Raw genomic sequence first — 18000 nt, 5'->3', positions numbered from 1 at the left:
TGCGAATGGAATTAAAGGTAGGATTTAACAAGTCACACAAGCTCTCTAATATAAATGATACTCGATAAATAACAAACGTTTACAATAAGTGGTGAAGAGCAGAATAACACGGATGGTAAGTTGGTTAATGCGGCTGTTCCCGGGAACTGGCAAGGCGTAAGCTGGAGCGAGGCAGCTCTCGACAAACCGATTACACCTGCTAATGCCTCGCAAACAATGCTGCTCGTGTTTCAATGCTTCAAATTAATCGAAAACGAGACGTAATCTCAAGATTACGTCGCAGCATTAGTGAGGCTCGAGAGCGGTTCTCACGCCCCAGCGATGGACTCGATGACGCATTTCCTTAATCTCATTTTAAATCTGCAAATAATACTCGGCTTTAAGATTACTCGAGGCTCGAGGCTCAACCTCAAACCTATGTAAGAGACACGATTAGTAAACAATGGCGATGTGTTATCCTAATTATGATTACGTGAATTCTTAGGATAGATATTTGGCAGGACTGGAATTTGTGGAGTTTGTTTTTTATGTGGGTAGCTACGATAGAGAAGCGTTTGCCATGATCTCGTTAAACGAAGATATTGTAGTCCGAGATAGAGCTGCCATATAGCGCGCTTTTCTTTTTGTGTGTGTGGTGTCTCTGTGCACGCATGAGATACCTAGGTAGGTTTGTGCATAGGTACCTAACGTTGGTTCATTTACAGTTTGTCTACAAAATTTTAAATTGTGAAAAAAAATGCGTTCGTTAATGTAATTAAATATACATTATATTTTTATTAATTATTATTTATAATCCTTATTTATTAATCTCTCAACTCGGTGGCATAGGAATTAAAAAAAGGATTCATTAATAAGTTGAAAATAAGTGCATATCGTGTGTTATTTGTGAAAAGGCTGACGAGATATTTCACTATGCTGTAGAAAAGCCACAATACTAAATGGCCAAATATAGTCGAACTAATTAGAATAGTTACGGGCTAATTTAATAAGCGGCGAGGTTAGTTGCATCTTACTGACATCAAGTAGCAGTGAGCTGCACTTTCCCCTCCCACTGCGAGCGGCCAATGGCGGCGCTCCGGGGCGGGCTCGCGAGCGGGACGGCGCTACGGCCCGTGCGCGCGCCAGAGCGGGACAGCCGCTAACCCTCGCGAGGCGGGACCTCTGCGTCGACTTACAGACCTCAGTCAAAGTTTGACAAAAGTTCTGCGAGGTCACACGTCAATCGCGAATTTCATTGCCGTTCTACGAAACTTCAGAGTTGCAGGCGGGAATTAAATTATTCAATTATATTTTTATTGAAATAATTATTTATTAATTTTTTCGAGCGAATACAGAATTTCACTAATTTAACGTTAGATTAACGTGATTTATTTATATTGACAGTTTGGTTTTAGTTTTTTGAATAATGAAGTGAAAGTGACTGGAAAGGACAATAAAACAAACGTACCTATAGTGTGTGTAGTGCGTAGTGCGTAGTGCGTTGGTGCGTGTGCGATAGTGCGTAGTGCGTTGGTGCGTTAGTGCGATAGTGTCGGCATGTCGAGTGCGCGGCGCGGCGTGGCCTACACCATCGACAGCATACTGGGACATCGGCATGTCTCTAATGGTAATCATCATGTTTTTACTAGCTTTTACTTGCGACTTTGCGAGGTAAAAGGAATTCTCATGGTAATTAAATGTTTCAAATAAAGGCTTTCGCTCTCCATACGTAAAAATCATAAAATCGGTCGATTGCCAGGTGAAAGAAATACGAACGAATGTGTTTACATGTTCGCATTTATAATATTAGGTAGTAAAGATGGGAAGGATTTATTATCTTTTTTCTTTTTTTATCGGTCTGTTAAATCGCTCAAAAATAGTGTAAGTAAGTAAAAATATACCTACCTATGTAGGTTTATAGAGCACAGTTTCTTACCTAATTGGAATGCTTCATTATAGTATTTATTAAAACTAATATCGTTCCAATATATCGAGCAAATTCGGAATAGATAAATAGAGAACAATACAAGTCACTGATAAATAGTCAGGAAGAGAATATTCACAATTAGGTACCTAGTTTCTGTAGAGAAAAAGGTTATTTTATAATTAATTGAACTAATTTTATGCACTTAGATTTTTCTAGAAGCGTTATAAAATGAATTTATATTTATAATTTCCAACATTGAAAAATAATATTTTAAGCCATCATTTGTAAGCTGTACCTACTTAAGGGTTATAATATTATGTATTCGACGAAATAAAAATTAGCCGCATAATTATAATTTATAATCTGGAAGTTTTTCTAAAAAATATTATATTAAAAATTTAATAATGTACATTCCATATATATTATTATGCAGATAACATTTTGTAGAATTTTCTGACATAAACTGAATTTGTTTGTACCTGATCAGCTTAACAAATCTCTAATTTTAAACCTACTCCATAAGACAGGAGACAGGACTTGAAAAATACCTAATATTTTAATACAGATTAAGAATAACCTTAATCAGTATTTAAATATTAGCTATTATTATGTATTTTAAAAATAAACGAAACGTGAAACTATGTGGGTACCTACTTAAATTTTCCTGCCGCCCCATTCTATACAAATCGTTCTTGAAAAAGTTTATTACCTACTCCAAAGTACAAGCTAGTATAGGTTATACCTATTACCTACTCAGCAGTTAGCGCTTGAGTTGCTGTGAAATCAGATATTCTGCAGATGTCACGTGGTACCTACTCCAAGAACATTTGCACTCATTGTATTCATTATGACATTATATTATATCGCGTGACAATTGAACGAAATTTTTAACTTCGTCGATTCCACCTGTATAAAAGCAGTAGAAGAAGTAGAAGTTATTTGAAGATAAAAAGAATTGTCAGAGAAGATATTTTACCTTCGTACATTAATTTTTACACATTTCGTAAATATCACTAAATAAGAAGACTATAAAACTCTACAATCCATATTATCTACCTAAGTACGAGTAGGTATATAAAATACCCCTCGGTTAAATGCAGATGCCTAATCAATTGATTTAGTTCGTTATTACTTATAGATAACTTTTATACGAAATGACATTTTTTAATAATCTGTATCAAACATTGCAACTATGCTCTTTTTGCTGATGACTTAAAAATCTATAAATCAATAAAAATTAATCGGACGTAAATGCTATTCAGGATGATTTGGACAACATAGCAATCTGGTGTAAAGCTAACTATATGGTCATCAACTCTAAAAAATGTTCTTACATAAGATTTACGCGAAAAAAATCACTGCTGCATTCTAAATATAATATCGAAAATGTTGCACTCAGTGAAAATTCTCAAATTGTAGATCTTGGCGTCACTTTAGACAGCGGACTCAGGTTAACATCCCACTTAGACAATATTATCAAAAACGCAGCACGGATGTTGGGCTTTATTAAAAGACATGACTCACATTTTAAGACATCAACTAAAATAGTTCTTTATAATTCTCTGGTTCGCAGTCACCTCGAGTTTGCTTGTGTGGTATGGAATCCCTACTATGCCGTACATTCGCAGCGTATTGAATCTATTCAGCGTTCCTTCACGAGACACTTGGCTTTTACCTCTCGAGGTATATCACATCGCTGCCCATAATATAGTGAACGCTTAGATTTTTTTTAAATGATTTCTTTACGCGACCGCGCGCAAATTACGCGATTTACTATTTCTCCATAAATGTGTAAACGGTGCTGTTGTCTGTGAGGACATCATTTCTAACATCGCTTTTCAGATACCGTATGGCTTTCCCAGAAAACCGGTAAAAAACCTTTTTTGTGTTCCAGTTTGTAAAACTAACCTAGGCAAACATGCTCCATTATCGAGAATGTGTGCTACTTATAACCAACAAATAATGTCCAAAACATAACCAGATCTTGACATATTTTTTGGATCTCTCGCACAGTATAAGCATAAAATTATTCACAGTTTTTCCAGAAGCGTATAAAATAATGTACCTAGTATATTGATTATGTTTTTCTTTCGTTTATGTTTAATTGTATAAGTGTTATTAATGCGAATGTTGTGTACACCTATAATTGATAAATATATATTATTTAATACATTAATTAGATAATGTCTTCTTATATATAATGTAATGTGTATATATTGTTGTGTGTTCCATAAATTAAATAAATAAATAAATAATATTTAATTAATTGCTGTCCGAATATCCTAGCCGCTAGCCGTAGATGGCATTAGAGGGTTAAAATTATTCTTGGATACTTTTTTATTACAACAATAATGTAGGTAAAATAAGTAGATAAAAATATATTTCTCCTATCCTAGGCTTAGATTTTAATAATAATAATTGACCAATTATTGTAGGTACCTAATTTCTATTTTTGTAATGCCATTGCATTACAGAATAAAAGGTATTATAATTAATTGAAATATTATGTTTATTTCAATTAATTATAATATTAATTACTTTTTATTCTTATACCTAGGTAGGTACACCAATTAATTAATAATTATCTAACAAATAATGTGTAGGTATCATTCAATTTATTATTATGTATTATTGATTAAATTAAAATATTATAGATAATTATTAATTACCATAACTAGGTACCTAAATCACCTAGTTCAATTAATTGAACTAATAATTAAGTAATTGCTCCACTTTAATATAAAAAGTTTGTAACCATAGGTACGTATAAATAATATTATAATAATTATCGCCATATAGACCCAGGAATATTATATATAATATTTATCAACATAACCACAAACATTATCTCTACTCTAAATCATAACTCTATAAATAATCTTTAATAACTTGTAATTTTCGATTTTTCTTTGAAAGCACCCTCGGCCTCGGCCCCCCGCGGCTTCATTATATCGGATTTGTATTAGTTTTACAAAATGACATAATGCACTGCATTTTAGGCTTTAAATATTTATGATAAAGATTAAAGTAGCGCGTGAGGGTCGGGGTATAATGCTTATTAAAATATGTAATAGTTCACGGTAGGGCGGGTCGCAATAGCCGAATGATGGCGGGTATTAGTTATATTGTGTTGACACATTGTGTGTAAGGCAAATATTGTGCTTATCGTCCCGCGGCCGCTGAGAGCACTCCACGCTAAAGCAGACAAGTAGACACGCCAGGGATCGGACAGCAAGAGGCTGCGCAACATAATGAGGGCGCATTGTGCTCAAGGAGATTCATAAACTTATACAATACCAAAATTTTGGGCCAGTTGTGAGATGTAATAAAAAAAACCTAGGTACGTTAAAAATAAATCAATTTTTAAAAAGTATGGGATTAATCTCCATTAAATTATCTCGACAATAGTATGCAAAATATCTTGATTCCGTGAACTAACAAGGCTATAATAATAAGAATAGCTGCAAAAATGAGGCGAAAAAAATTTTTCGATCGTAAAGCACTCTCTGATGCTTCGCATCGTCGTGCAACAACCGACTTCAAAAACGGAAAAGTGTCGGTGCACGGGCTTAATACTAATTGCTTAGTGTTTGGCACCGACTTCAAACTTATTTAATAAATAGCACAACTAATTAATAATATAAGTAATTAATAATATCAAATCTTTTTTTATTCTTTACTTTTCTGTTTTTGAAGTCGGTTGTTTTTAACGTAGGAGGTAAAGAAATAGAGAATGTTTCCCACCTACGTACAGCCACGTACGTATTCATTTTCCCATTCATAAAAATATGCTCCTTGAAACTAACTCTTAATAATTGACCAGTTAATGTTATTCACATCAATTATTCTCAACTCGAAAGATTGCCGTAGGGTACCTACATGCTGAAGACAGACGCAGGAGAGAAATTCATACCATAATATCAAATAGTTTTTAGGAGAATGAAGATTAGTATCGAAGGTTGTTACTCAAATACATCTGCTGATAATATGTATAAAGTCATAGATGGATTGTTTCAGGCTATCGTAAGACGCACCCGATACATAATTACCTATTAATTATACTTACATACATCGGTATTCTACTGTTTTCGTGTAGGTAATTGGTTACACAAATTTGATTTTGTTGTTTGATTACCAGAAGATTTGATTTGAAAAATTAATTTACCTATATTTTTATAGAATAGGTAATAGGAATAATGAACTAAACTGATACTTCCTTACGCCGCTTCTTGTTCTTCTTACAGTTAAAGCAGTTTTTCTTCTACTTATTTTGAACAAGGAATGTGTGTGGGAAATAAAGGAAAACCATATTGATAGAACGGACTGTTTATCATTACTATTTACAACCTTTCAATATTGTTCTGTTTGAATAACTATTTCAATTTTTCTCAAAATCTTTATGAACTATTTTAGTGGTAGATACACTTAATGAAACAGTGACGGTGTTTTATCCCGGCCGATACATACAGGGCACTTGTAGCCAGTTTATATTGTTAAACAAATTGTCGTATACCTTTTGGCCAATTACATACAAAGGCTTGCCGATGATCTCTACGTGTGCGCTAATCCTGTCAAATTGCCACTCAACGTGTTGCTCGTTACGCTGCCTCCGGTGAGTACCTACTGCCTACCTCCGGCTGCCGACCGCCGACATCACCCGTATCACAACTGGAAACGGTTCAAAATCCGATAACAGACCGGCCTCCGTGCAAATCTGCTTTTGAAGCAGCGATGCATTCGTTCGTTTTTATAAAATATTGTCTCTGTTCGTCGATATATTTGATCGGATCAATTTAACAAGCATTTTATATGATAAAGGCTTTTCAGACTGGTGAGTGGTGAGTACGGTTTATTTCGATGTTTACTCATTATATTGCCTGAATCATTGAGTAAGAACAACTTCAATAAAATATGACTCTTCTCTGACTATGACTCTTGAACCGTTTTGTAGCTTTTATCAAAAATCATGATTTTATTTATGAGAAATATTTACCTTCGATGTGAAATTACTACAGTCTAAAAGTGCTATTGTATCTTTATTACGAAAAGTTGTCGGATCCTGACTCCTGTTATAATTTTCAATGAATGTTTGATAATTATTATGCGAGCTCCAAACTTCACAGAAATGTATAATTAATTAATTATTGTATCATTTCTATAAATTTGCGACCTTTTTAATGATATTTTATTACCGTGTTATAGTTAAATTAGTTTTACATGAAACGTATTGTGATCGTGAACTTTCACATGTAGGATGAAGATGTGCTGTTGAATGTCAGTGAAGTTGAGAGTTGAGATCTAATTGTGCCGCATTAGTCGCCCCTCGTCTCTGTACAATAACTTGTAATCTCTTTGTACTGCACTAATTCCTCGCAACAATTACAAAACTACAAAAATACTATTACAATAAATAAATAGCGCAACTAACGTCGAGTGACGCTAAGTGCTTTACAAAAAGCGTATTTTGTTTGTCGACAACTGACTGCCGGTAGCCCTATCGCGACGCGGCCGCACGCTAATTTGCGGCTTATTGTCGGGCCAGTGGGTCGGCTTTACGTTGAACGGTTTGGTAATTACAGGGCTTGGGGTGGCCGCTCGGAGCGGGTTCAGTTCGGATTAAAAGATCGATGTCACGTGGTCGATGGGAAAAGTTTTAGCAATTGACCTCCCCGGTAATCGCATGCTAATTGAAATGAACATGTTTATCATGTCGCATTGTACCATTGATTATAATATAATGTTATTCGCAAACTCCAAATGGCTTTGTTTGGTATTCCCTTATATTATGTCAGTATTATTCGTCATTTATGTTTAGTTTCATTGAAATATTGCTTGAAACACTATGATTACGGATACATGTTAGTTCTATTATGATGTTCTGTTATTATGTTCTTCTTTTATTATTTGTTACTCTGATTCTTTAAGTAGGTAGTGACAATGTCTGTTTAAAGATTATTTCTGTATAATTTCATCGAACGGATTATCTTTCTGTTTCTAATCGGTTGCAATTTGAAAAACCGATGACAGAACTACATCTTATCCAGAAGTATTTTTAAATTTGGGTTTAAATTCCACTTCTTTACAACAGACAACGTGGAGTTGAAAAGCGAGAGCGTGCACTCAGACTCGGAACATGAGGTGGAGCCAGATACCGAGCCGAGCGCCGAGCCGGACGCCGAGCCGAGCGCCGAGCTGCCCGACCACCTGGATGCCAGCAGACCGCGCAAGGTAGCTTGCTTAACTTAACTTATGTATATTTCAGACAATGTTTTTCGAGTTTGGCAAAAATCAACCGATCAAGATTCTGAAAGAATATGATGATGAAATTAAATTAAAGCAAGAATTTTCCATACCTCATTTTCAACGCAATCAGTGTACTAGTAATGTGTGTGTGAAATTTACTATATTAGTCCATTATTGAAAGGTAGATTGTCTCTGTAACGAAGATGACCAAAATTTAGTTGAGATTTTCGAGTCACAAAATCAAATTTTAGTCTAAAGTGAATGTCAAAATTCAAGCTTGAGCTCAATAATTCCATGTTTTATAAATTATCTGAGTAAATGTGTAGTAGAAGAAATGAAATCTGCAGTGTAAGAGTAAGATGATTAGGAAATTAGAGTAACTTTAAGAAGTATAAAAATGAAGGGATAAATATTGGTCGTTCTGAAGCAGGTGCGCCGCAGCCGGACCACATTCACCACGTACCAGCTGCACGAGCTGGAGCGCGCGTTCGACAAGACGCAGTATCCCGACGTGTTCACGCGCGAGGAGCTCGCCCTGCGCCTCGACCTCAGCGAGGCGCGCGTGCAGGTACGTTCACACCTTACACCAGATAATTATTTTTTGCCTTATAATAATTATTAATTTCTAAATGTGCAATACTCGCGTAAAATCGTACACAAGAAAATACTGGCTAGATTCATTCGCTATTTTCACTTCAAACTGAAGTAGTCACTGAAGCGAGGCGTTTGATTTAATAGACCATATGATTTTGTTGGAAAAGATATCTGAAACAGTATCTGCGGGTCACGATATCTATGGTACGTGCGTTGTATCAAAATCATACTCACCTTGTTAATAAGATTCACGCGTATGTTACAAGGAAAAAATCGATACTAGCGGGAGTTTCGCAAGGATCTCATTTGGGGCCCACGTTGTTAATTTTATTTGTGAATGATCTAAGTAACATAATTAAACGTGATTTTCGGAGATAGACATATGTGTTATTTTCCAGCTGTGAAGCAAATTATAATAAATTAAAAAATAAGTAAAAATAGATATTCTTGCGTACTACGAAATTGCTACGAAATTGCTACGAAATTCTACATTGTTTTGATTTGATGGACATTTTTTTATATTGTTTATTAAATCCAAATAAACATGTACATACTTACATTTCACTTTTTTTTAGTCTCGTAGTAATTGTTTCATCTACCAAGCACTTTGTAGACTGAATGTTAAAACCTCCTCTATTAATTTTATTGCAAAATAAAAATTATATTTTTATTTAAGGGCCCTTAGTAGGTGAACACGGAAAAATAGACTGTTTTCTATGAGCTATAATTGAAAATATTGAGGTTTTTTCGCACTGAAATTTCTAATATGTATTACAGAACGTATGTGTGATGGGATGACTGTTTCCAAAACACGATTGGAAAACTTTTGCTCGATAAAAAAAAATCCTGAAGTTACCTCTAAAATATCATATAAATGCTCATTACAACCGTATTTTACGATAATAATTCGTATAAAATCACAAGTACATAGGCATTTACCTTCTCGATTTCGTGACTGTTTTAGATTTAGAAAATACTAAATATTTTCATTCACTTTTTGTTAAAAATGTGAATGGCGCTTACGATTTTTAGTTTCGAGCACGTTGATTCCATACTAAACGCGGACCCCCTCACCGCTTACCTCAGGCCCGAATAGCTGAATTTTCGCTGACCGCCTAACCCCCCTTAATGCTTATACCTATACCGCCTATACGTACATTTATCAAAATCCAGTTTATACATTGAATAATACAATTGACTCTACAAAACTAAAGTAAATTACAATATTTTCACGAAAAACATAATATAAATTTCGTAACAGAAATGTAATATGCATAATTATGAGTGAACAGTTTAATTTCATTAGGGAGAAATATCACGTAACACATTTGGGCTTAATCTAAATTGGTCTCAATTTTGTAATAAAGCGTTATTAGCGCAGTAATTGTGCGGTTTTCATATATTAATAGCAATTAGCCACGTTTAACTGAATGGAATTCAAGAGATTAATTACGTGTCTAATTGGGTAACTAAAAGGTGTATTTTGGTAATTTTAAAAACCTAGTATAAAAGGTATTCGTAGAATAATAAGAGGAACATAATATTGACGGACTAAATGTATTTGTTGTATGTTTTGGTTTGAATAAGATTATCAAATGTAAACAATATAAGACTGCAAATTGTAGTAAACATTTCTGTGCCACTTGATAATTACGGCCAGAAATATAACCAAAACAAACTGGTAATTCTAGTGAGTTTAATTTGTAGGCGTATATGAATGGTGAATAGCGGTGTGTTAAGAATCAGACAATACGTGGGCTAGTGGTAGCGGGCACGGCTCGGCGGCGCGCTGGCGGCGACAATCGCGCGGTAATTAGCATTACGTGCATTGTGGCCGACCGCAGCGCGCACAATGCGCGCTAGATTGCGTCACACCTCGAGTTAATGTCTAATCATTTGCAGACTACCCTCCGCTAACAAACGACCTCATCCGAATGGCAAATTTGATGCTTGGTTTTGCTCTTACATATTATAGTAAAGTTAAAATGTCAAATTACAGTGTTAAATTACAAAATATTGCATCTTTAATAATATTTACCATTTACCAGGTGTACGGTTTACGTATTACGTCGAATGTGGACTGTATTTAGGTCGCGCTAAATGCTGCTAATGATGATGATAATATGATAAAGGACAACTGGGAACACTTTAATTGCTGCTAATATATTATGTGATTTACGCGGATTCAAGCGGATAGATTAGCACTCGGGCGCTGCTTTAGGTGAACTGTACATTTTCGAGCCGGATCGGCCGTCGCACGATAATACTGCTGAGGTAGCTTGACCTCATTTACGTTATTGCTCAATTATTATAATATGTAATGTAACTATGGATAATAAGTAATTTAAAATAAAATATTTGTTCGCTGCTCGAACACCAGGTAAGGTAAGTTTATTTGTATGTCGTGTATCCAGTATTGCATCATTATCAAATAATTACGGTCAGCAGAATTCAATCGGTGCTAATATGCATTATGTGTTGTGAAGTGCACTGCTTTCCGTTATCATTACCCAGCGTGCGAGTGCGTGCAGACTGCAGACGGTAGTGCTGGGTCCGGGCGGGTGCACGCCGGCAGGGCGCGGGGCGGGGGCGCCGCACAATGGCCGCTAATTCCGCTCATTATGCTCTCGCGTCGACAGCGCTAATGTTTGCCGCGCCTCCGCCTCGCTAATCGCCACTGATTACCTCCTCGGCTTGCAATCCCTTACAATTGCATGAAATCTTATAATTATGCACAATTTCATAAATGACTTAATTCACAGTAGTTTACTTTAAACGTCCAACTAGTTACGCTAAATAGAAATAAACGATTACATTTTTTGTAGCGGTTAATAATTGTGATAATTTGAGCGGTTTTATGTAATTTTTATGCATTTCGCCACTCGGTGGGCACGTTGACTCCGCCTCGCAGTGGCCGCGGGTATTGTGCTTATTGGTTGGGTGAGCAATTCTTAAATAAAAAGAAATGCGTATTTAAGAATTGACACCTTCACTTTTATTAAGAAATTATGTTAAACCGCGGAGGTGCGTCTATATATATTTCTGTAGGTACATATTATAATATCAAACAGTGAATTTATTCTTTTCCTTGAAATGAAGGTTACGTTTGTTTTTTAATGAAAATATCAAAGACCATTTTCCTCACGATCATAATATGTATCTCTACTAATCATTCAGTTATTTCGCCAGTTTAAATGCTAAACTACTAACAAGTACCTTATCCTAACGCTCAAGTAACGTGTTACTTTTGTGGTTAGAAATATGCACAGAATGGCGATCTGTAGCACTCACTCGAGTGTGGCTGTATCCTGGTCTCGCCGAGCGCTGCACGGCGCGTCGCGTAGATCTGCTCTCAGCTCGTTAGATGCATTCACGGTGCTCATTAGAATTTCGTCTCCATTGTCTCCAAGTTCTGATCCTTTACACTCATCTGGCTTAGCGTCTTCGGCTTAGCTTGATGAATCTCATTCATGGCGCGAGGGCCCTTTGCTCCGATATCGAGTTAGCGACGACTGGAAGAGTTGCGTATCAAACTTTTCTCATTTACACCACGCATTTTATTTCAAACTATAGGTAAATGTAAATTTTTTCTCACAATAATCAAGACTACCTATGTATGTGGTTTATTAAGTATGTTTACCATAAGCGTAATGTATTGCGATCATAATAGAAGTGAATCGTAAATAAGCGTTCGTTAGGTATGATATGGGCAATGGAGTACAAGTGCGCGAGTAACAATAGTTTAATTAAGCGGTTTGAGCGCCGAGAGCTCTTCGGGTGCAGTTAAAGCGAGCGCCGCTGCAATTTGGTAATTACCAGTGGGAGGGGGAGGGGCCGGGGGGGATCTCGGGCTGCCTCTTGGCATAAAGTTAATATGTTGTGTAGTTATGGAAGAAATAAAAATATACTATCCTATAGGTACGCAATTTTTAGATTTTTGATGATGCTACAAATGTTGCAATGCTTTATGCAAAAGACTGACTGTAATGGTTAGGTAATATAATTGATAATTTAATTATTTTCAATTATATTATCGTTATATAAACAATAAGAGATTTATGAAAAAATACAAGCAAATTTATGATTACATCTAGTGACAATAAGTTTCCAAAAGTTTTTACAACAGCAATCGTTGGTAAAGTGAAAACAGTTAACAGTTGTTGGCAACCCTTGTTAATATCGTGGACACTCGAGCGGGATTTGAATCGCACAGACAATAAAACACTTAAAAACACAGCACAGGGCTGCGAGCTGCGCGCGGGGAGCGGAGGCGGACGTAACGAGGAATTCATTCGCTTTCAGATGCGCTGATGAAACTTTAAGAGAGTATAATTACGGTTCCGGCGATAATTGCGATGCGGTTAATTTTGTGGCTTCTTGAATTTATTATGGTCGTTTGAAAATTGTTTTGCCGCGATACTGGCGAGCTCCGGAACAAAAGTGCTCCCTAAATCGCACTCGAAGCGGCAAATTGCTTTTAATCCACTCCATAGATGGCGCTCGCCGACAAACGAGTCACGAAGCCTCTCGACGCCGCGCCGCACCGCGGGATTTGAGCCTTATCGTGTAGATGTAAGATCGATTTTTATCTGAGCGGGATAGTCGCAAAGTGTGGTTTCAGAAAGCAATTGAGAAGTATTAAAGAGTTTGAGTGATCGGTGCGAGAGGCGACACTCGGCGGCCCTCATCTCCGCCGCGCTGTAGTGCGCGCTACCATTTGCTCAATTATTTAATTGCTATTAAATTTCACGAAACACTGGGCAAAGTGAGAACCCGTAATTAACTCAATATCTAGAGTTTAATTTCCATTAACTCTTTCAATTACTTTACTGCATATTTAGCCTTTTTTACAGAATATTTTATAACAAAACTAGCTACCCGCAAAAAAGATGCTTATCCAGTTTATGCAGACTACATTCTATAATATGTAAACAAAATTTAATACGGATCCGATCAGCTGATTATACGTGAAAGAGTAGAAACTGGCGATCGTACGAAGTTTCTCTTAATATTATTTATATTTTAGTAACATTGTACACATTATTAAACGTGTGACATTAGTTGTGCTCTTTTTTATTTGCTATGGTTGGAAATTTTCGTGCATGGTCGTCTATATGTATACGAGTTCATATTGTAAAAAGCAAGTCACCACAAGGAAGAATGCACCGCACCATTAAGTTCAAATCAAATGGCAATTGTGAATTGTGATGGCAGCCAATCGAGCGTGAACTCTTATTTGCTTGAGTCGAGATCCGCAGCGGAACGGACTCATTTGGAAATTATCAAATTATGCCATTTTTGCCTTCGCGTTACAATGTCTTTTTATTAGCGCAATGTGGCTCGACTAGCTCAATTTGTTTCTATTCTCCGCCGGCTCCGCTGCAATGTAAACCCTAAAGCGCTCGGCCGAGGGTCGGGTTCGCGTCGCGCACTGTATCGCGCGAAAACCACGTATGCGTAATTGCTTTTCATTACGTCCCCATTGTAGTGGAGAGCGGGCGACAAATTGGCGGCAATTATGCGATAAAAAAATTAAAAGTGGACGGGGTTGAGACATTTAGCGCGCCCTTGCTGCGTCTGCCGGCTGCCCGCGCGGCCCATTGTCGCCGCCACCATTTGCGATCATACTTCCTGACGCTTATTCGGATATTTAAATAGTGAACAATTTATTTATAGTTTCTGAATAAAGTCAGATCACTTTATCACATTTATGTTCACTGTCAAGTTTATAATCATTTTGATTCAAGTAGGAACATTAGTTACGATTATGTTGAGAATTGTGATTAATTAACGTAATTGTTGAAATGCTATCATTCCCCGATTCGATGCTATATTAACTATCTGAAAAACAGTTAGTAAAGGCGAGTTTTGTTGCAGGTTTGGTTCCAGAACAGACGAGCGAAGTGGCGCAAGCGGGAGAAGGCGCTGGGCCGGGAGCACGCGCCCTTCCTGCATCACGAACACGGTGAGTGCCGTGCTGCAGATATTACATAGCCTGATATTTATATTCATGATATTTTTAAAAAGATGTTGAACTATAAGTTGAAACAAATCCCAGGTTTATATTTAACACGTCATTAGTGACCCAATTCTATAAGTTTCTTTATCATATTTAACGCAGGACTATATTGGATAGGTACTATAATAATTACTCCGCCTGATTCTGATTTCCAATTCATAATTAATGAACTTCCAGCAAATGGCTCGTTGCCTAAACAATTACAGCGCGTAAAATACCAATTTGAAAGATAAATCGAAATAAAAATTGTTAATTTGGTCATTATTTTTCGATTTCGTTCACATGTTGTGTATCTATTTACAAATCTGCTTTTAACACGTATCATTACCGCGGATGTCCCGGTAAGGTGTTATTATAATGCCATTAATTGGCCCGATATCGGGAGACGCGTGTCGTGTGACGTGTCGCTGCGGCTCCGCCCCGCGCACTGCTTGTTAACGATTTAACACGTTTATGTTTCTAAACTGCCATTTGTGAATGTAATTAATGGGTTCAATCAATAGTTTTGTTTGATACTTTTGTATTTATTTTTAACTCAAAATTGTAATACTTAACTTTCTATCATAGATATATTTTAGAAGTAATACTTAATTTATAAATGAAGTTACCTTATAAGTGCAGTGTATAGGTACTATAAACAGCAAATGTATTTAAAATTTAATAATTAAAACTAACTTGAGTTTACACTGGATTAGATCTACACGAAAGTTTACACAAGGGTTCATATAGATTTGCTGGTAGAATAGAATGTCAAAATAAATATTTGTTTAAATAAAACAGTTCATAGTGTGAGGTGTAATCGCCCCTCAGCGCGACGGCTGCGGCGCGGGCAGGTGGGCTCACCTCGCGGCTCGCACTCAATGGGAGACATTGTCTCACTTATCGATATATGTATACGTTGTAATAACGTATCATTTTAATAATAAATCGTCACAAAGAAAGAGTGCTGTCAGTTTTGAATATAATATTTGTATTCAGGCAATTACATTGGATTTAATAGTTACCATATTATTATTGTCTTATTTTTTGTGATCATCACTATTATTTTGTTTATTCAGTACATGGATAATGCGCACCATCATCCCCGTAATCTCGACATACTTTTACTTAATTTTAGTTTAACTTACAGAAACTGAAAAGGTTTTATACAGCAAACGGGTGTCCCACAAGGTTCTATGCTAGGCCCTTCTTTATTCTTAACGTATGTTAATGAAAAATTAATCAGAATTGTGAAATGATATTACTTAGAGGACTTTTAGTAGGCAGCCAATAAATTTAAATTATTTTTAATTGAACTGCATGAACGAAAAACTTTAGAAATCGACTTTCTTGCTGTTCCTTCTTGATAGAAAGAACGTCTGAATCCGAAGGTAGTTTAAAAACTTTTTCTTTTTTTAATTTTTATTGAGTTTGAGTAAAACTGTGTCGTGCAGGTGTGGGCGAGTGGGGCGTGGCGCCGGTGAGCTCGGGCAGCGAGTGGTGGGCGCTGGGGCTCGGCGCGCTGGCACCCGCGCCCTGGCACGAGCCCGCCTTCACCGCGCTGCTGCATCGGTGAGTTCGAGTGCTGCGCCCTGTACGCCAGCAACAGAATACCAGTGGAATATTGAGTTCATTAGTCTACGTGTGTGTGTTATGTCTGAGTGTTACTTCTGTGTTAATATCATAGCGGATATAACACCTATACGTGTGTTAAATCCACTGAGTGTGTTTGTTTCTCATGTCTGTCCGGGCGTGTGTGTGTGTTATATTTGTCTACTTTGTCTTGCGAGTGCTTCGTTTGTGCGAGATATTACTGTGTGTTTTATATGTATGTGATTTATGTCCGGTCTTGACTTATGTCCGTGTACGATATCTGTGTGTATATTTGTCTGACTGCGCGTTTTTCAATGCATGTTCCCGTATGAGCTACCGCACTAACAGGCCCGCCCGCAGGTACGTGCTGCGGCTGCCGGCGGCGCCGCTGTCCCCCGCGCGGTCCCCGTCGCCGGCGCGCTCGCCGCTGCCGCTGGCCCCGCACGCCGCGCACGCCGCGCACACCGCGCCCGCGCCCGCACCGCCCGCACCGCATAGCGCGCCGGACGCGCTGCGCCTGCTGCACGAGCGGTACAGCCGCGTGCACACGTAACCCGCTTGACACGTCTCACTTCCCAGTTCACTAATGTCCGACATCATCAGTTATTTCTTTCTATACTTATGGATAAAGTTAGTCAAGAAATTAAAACGCACATTTGTATGTATCTCATATAGTATTTCCTATATATTCATCTGATCGAATAGTTCTGTCGTTGCTTTTTAAGGTAACTACGATCTAAACTTAGGTAGGTACTTTATTTTGTGGACTATTATAATTTTCATAAATTTTTCATGATTTTTAAAGTATTTTATACACGGTTTATACGATGCATTTTTAATTCATGACTTTATTAGATTGTACACTGCATTTCACTACAAAACTGATATTTGGTGCATACAATGTGCTAACAGTTACTATTTAACTTTCACACCTTCCATTAAATTATCGTTCATTCATGTTTACGATATGTGTTTAAGCGTTTAAACTTTTGAACCAATCTGTTATGTCACAAACAATGTGGAAATAGAATTATATAATCTACGAGTATAAATTTATCTACTGTCATTAATTTTTTAACATTTAGTAATAATCTAAATTATATATGTATTACCAATATAAAACTTATTGTGTAAATATAAAATAATAGGTAACATTTTGTTTATTTCCCTAAAGTTACGTGTGCCTTATATAAGTATACCTATACAATTATACATGTCCTAATTCTGATCTCATTATCGATACATGCAGCATGTCTGTTGACTCGAATAAGACAACTATAATATTTTCTTTCTATAATTGCGCTAGTATTTCTTTTTTTATGCATAAAATATTATGTTGTCTTCAGAGTCAACGTATTGCTACACCACAAAAAACCTTAGATTCACATATTTATGATTTTGATAGTTACTTAATAAATAGATGTAACGATTACATATACCACAAGTTTTCATAAAATTACTTGTAAATAATAGAAATGTAAGTATATTTTAAGATTGTACATACTGTAAATTATATAATGTTAATTGCCCAAAGAGAGAGTACATCCATAATTGATCCATAAATGATTTCTTAAAAATTTGTGTAAAATAATGTCATTTTCAAATTTAGAAGGACTTAAATTTAGTTTTGTAATGTATTTCTGACTTTGTGGTGACGTATAGTAAG

General features: G+C 36.5%; 1 protein-coding gene across 1 annotated transcript; it reads left to right on the top strand.

Moving 5' to 3' along the window:
* Window positions 1-1201: 1201 nt before the first annotated feature.
* Window positions 1202-17648, top strand: LOC123703209 (homeobox protein ARX-like). Its single transcript, XM_045651139.1, has 6 exons — window positions 1202-1606; window positions 7995-8134; window positions 8577-8717; window positions 14621-14708; window positions 16196-16313; window positions 16695-17648. Exons 1-6 carry the CDS (start codon window positions 1537-1539, stop codon window positions 16885-16887), a joined length of 750 nt encoding a protein of 249 aa, XP_045507095.1. The 5' UTR covers window positions 1202-1536; the 3' UTR covers window positions 16888-17648.
* The last annotated feature ends 352 nt before the right edge of the window (window positions 17649-18000 follow it).

This window comes from Colias croceus, chromosome 25, assembly GCF_905220415.1.
Source record: "Colias croceus chromosome 25, ilColCroc2.1".
In the NCBI taxonomy this organism is placed as follows: Eukaryota; Metazoa; Arthropoda; class Insecta; order Lepidoptera; family Pieridae; genus Colias; species Colias croceus.
The sequence above is the reverse complement of the archived record's forward strand: the minus strand, read 5'-3'. Positions and strand labels throughout refer to the sequence as shown.

Coding starts and splice junctions, on each gene's coding strand:
- LOC123703209 (XM_045651139.1), top strand. CDS start 1,537: ATGTCGAGTGCGCGGCGCGGCGTGGCCTACACCATCGACAGCATACTG. Junction 8,135..8,576: donor ATGCCAGCAGACCGCGCAAG/GTAGCTTGCTTA, acceptor GTCGTTCTGAAG/CAGGTGCGCCGCAGCCGGAC. Junction 16,314..16,694: donor TTCACCGCGCTGCTGCATCG/GTGAGTTCGAGT, acceptor GCCCGCCCGCAG/GTACGTGCTGCGGCTGCCGG.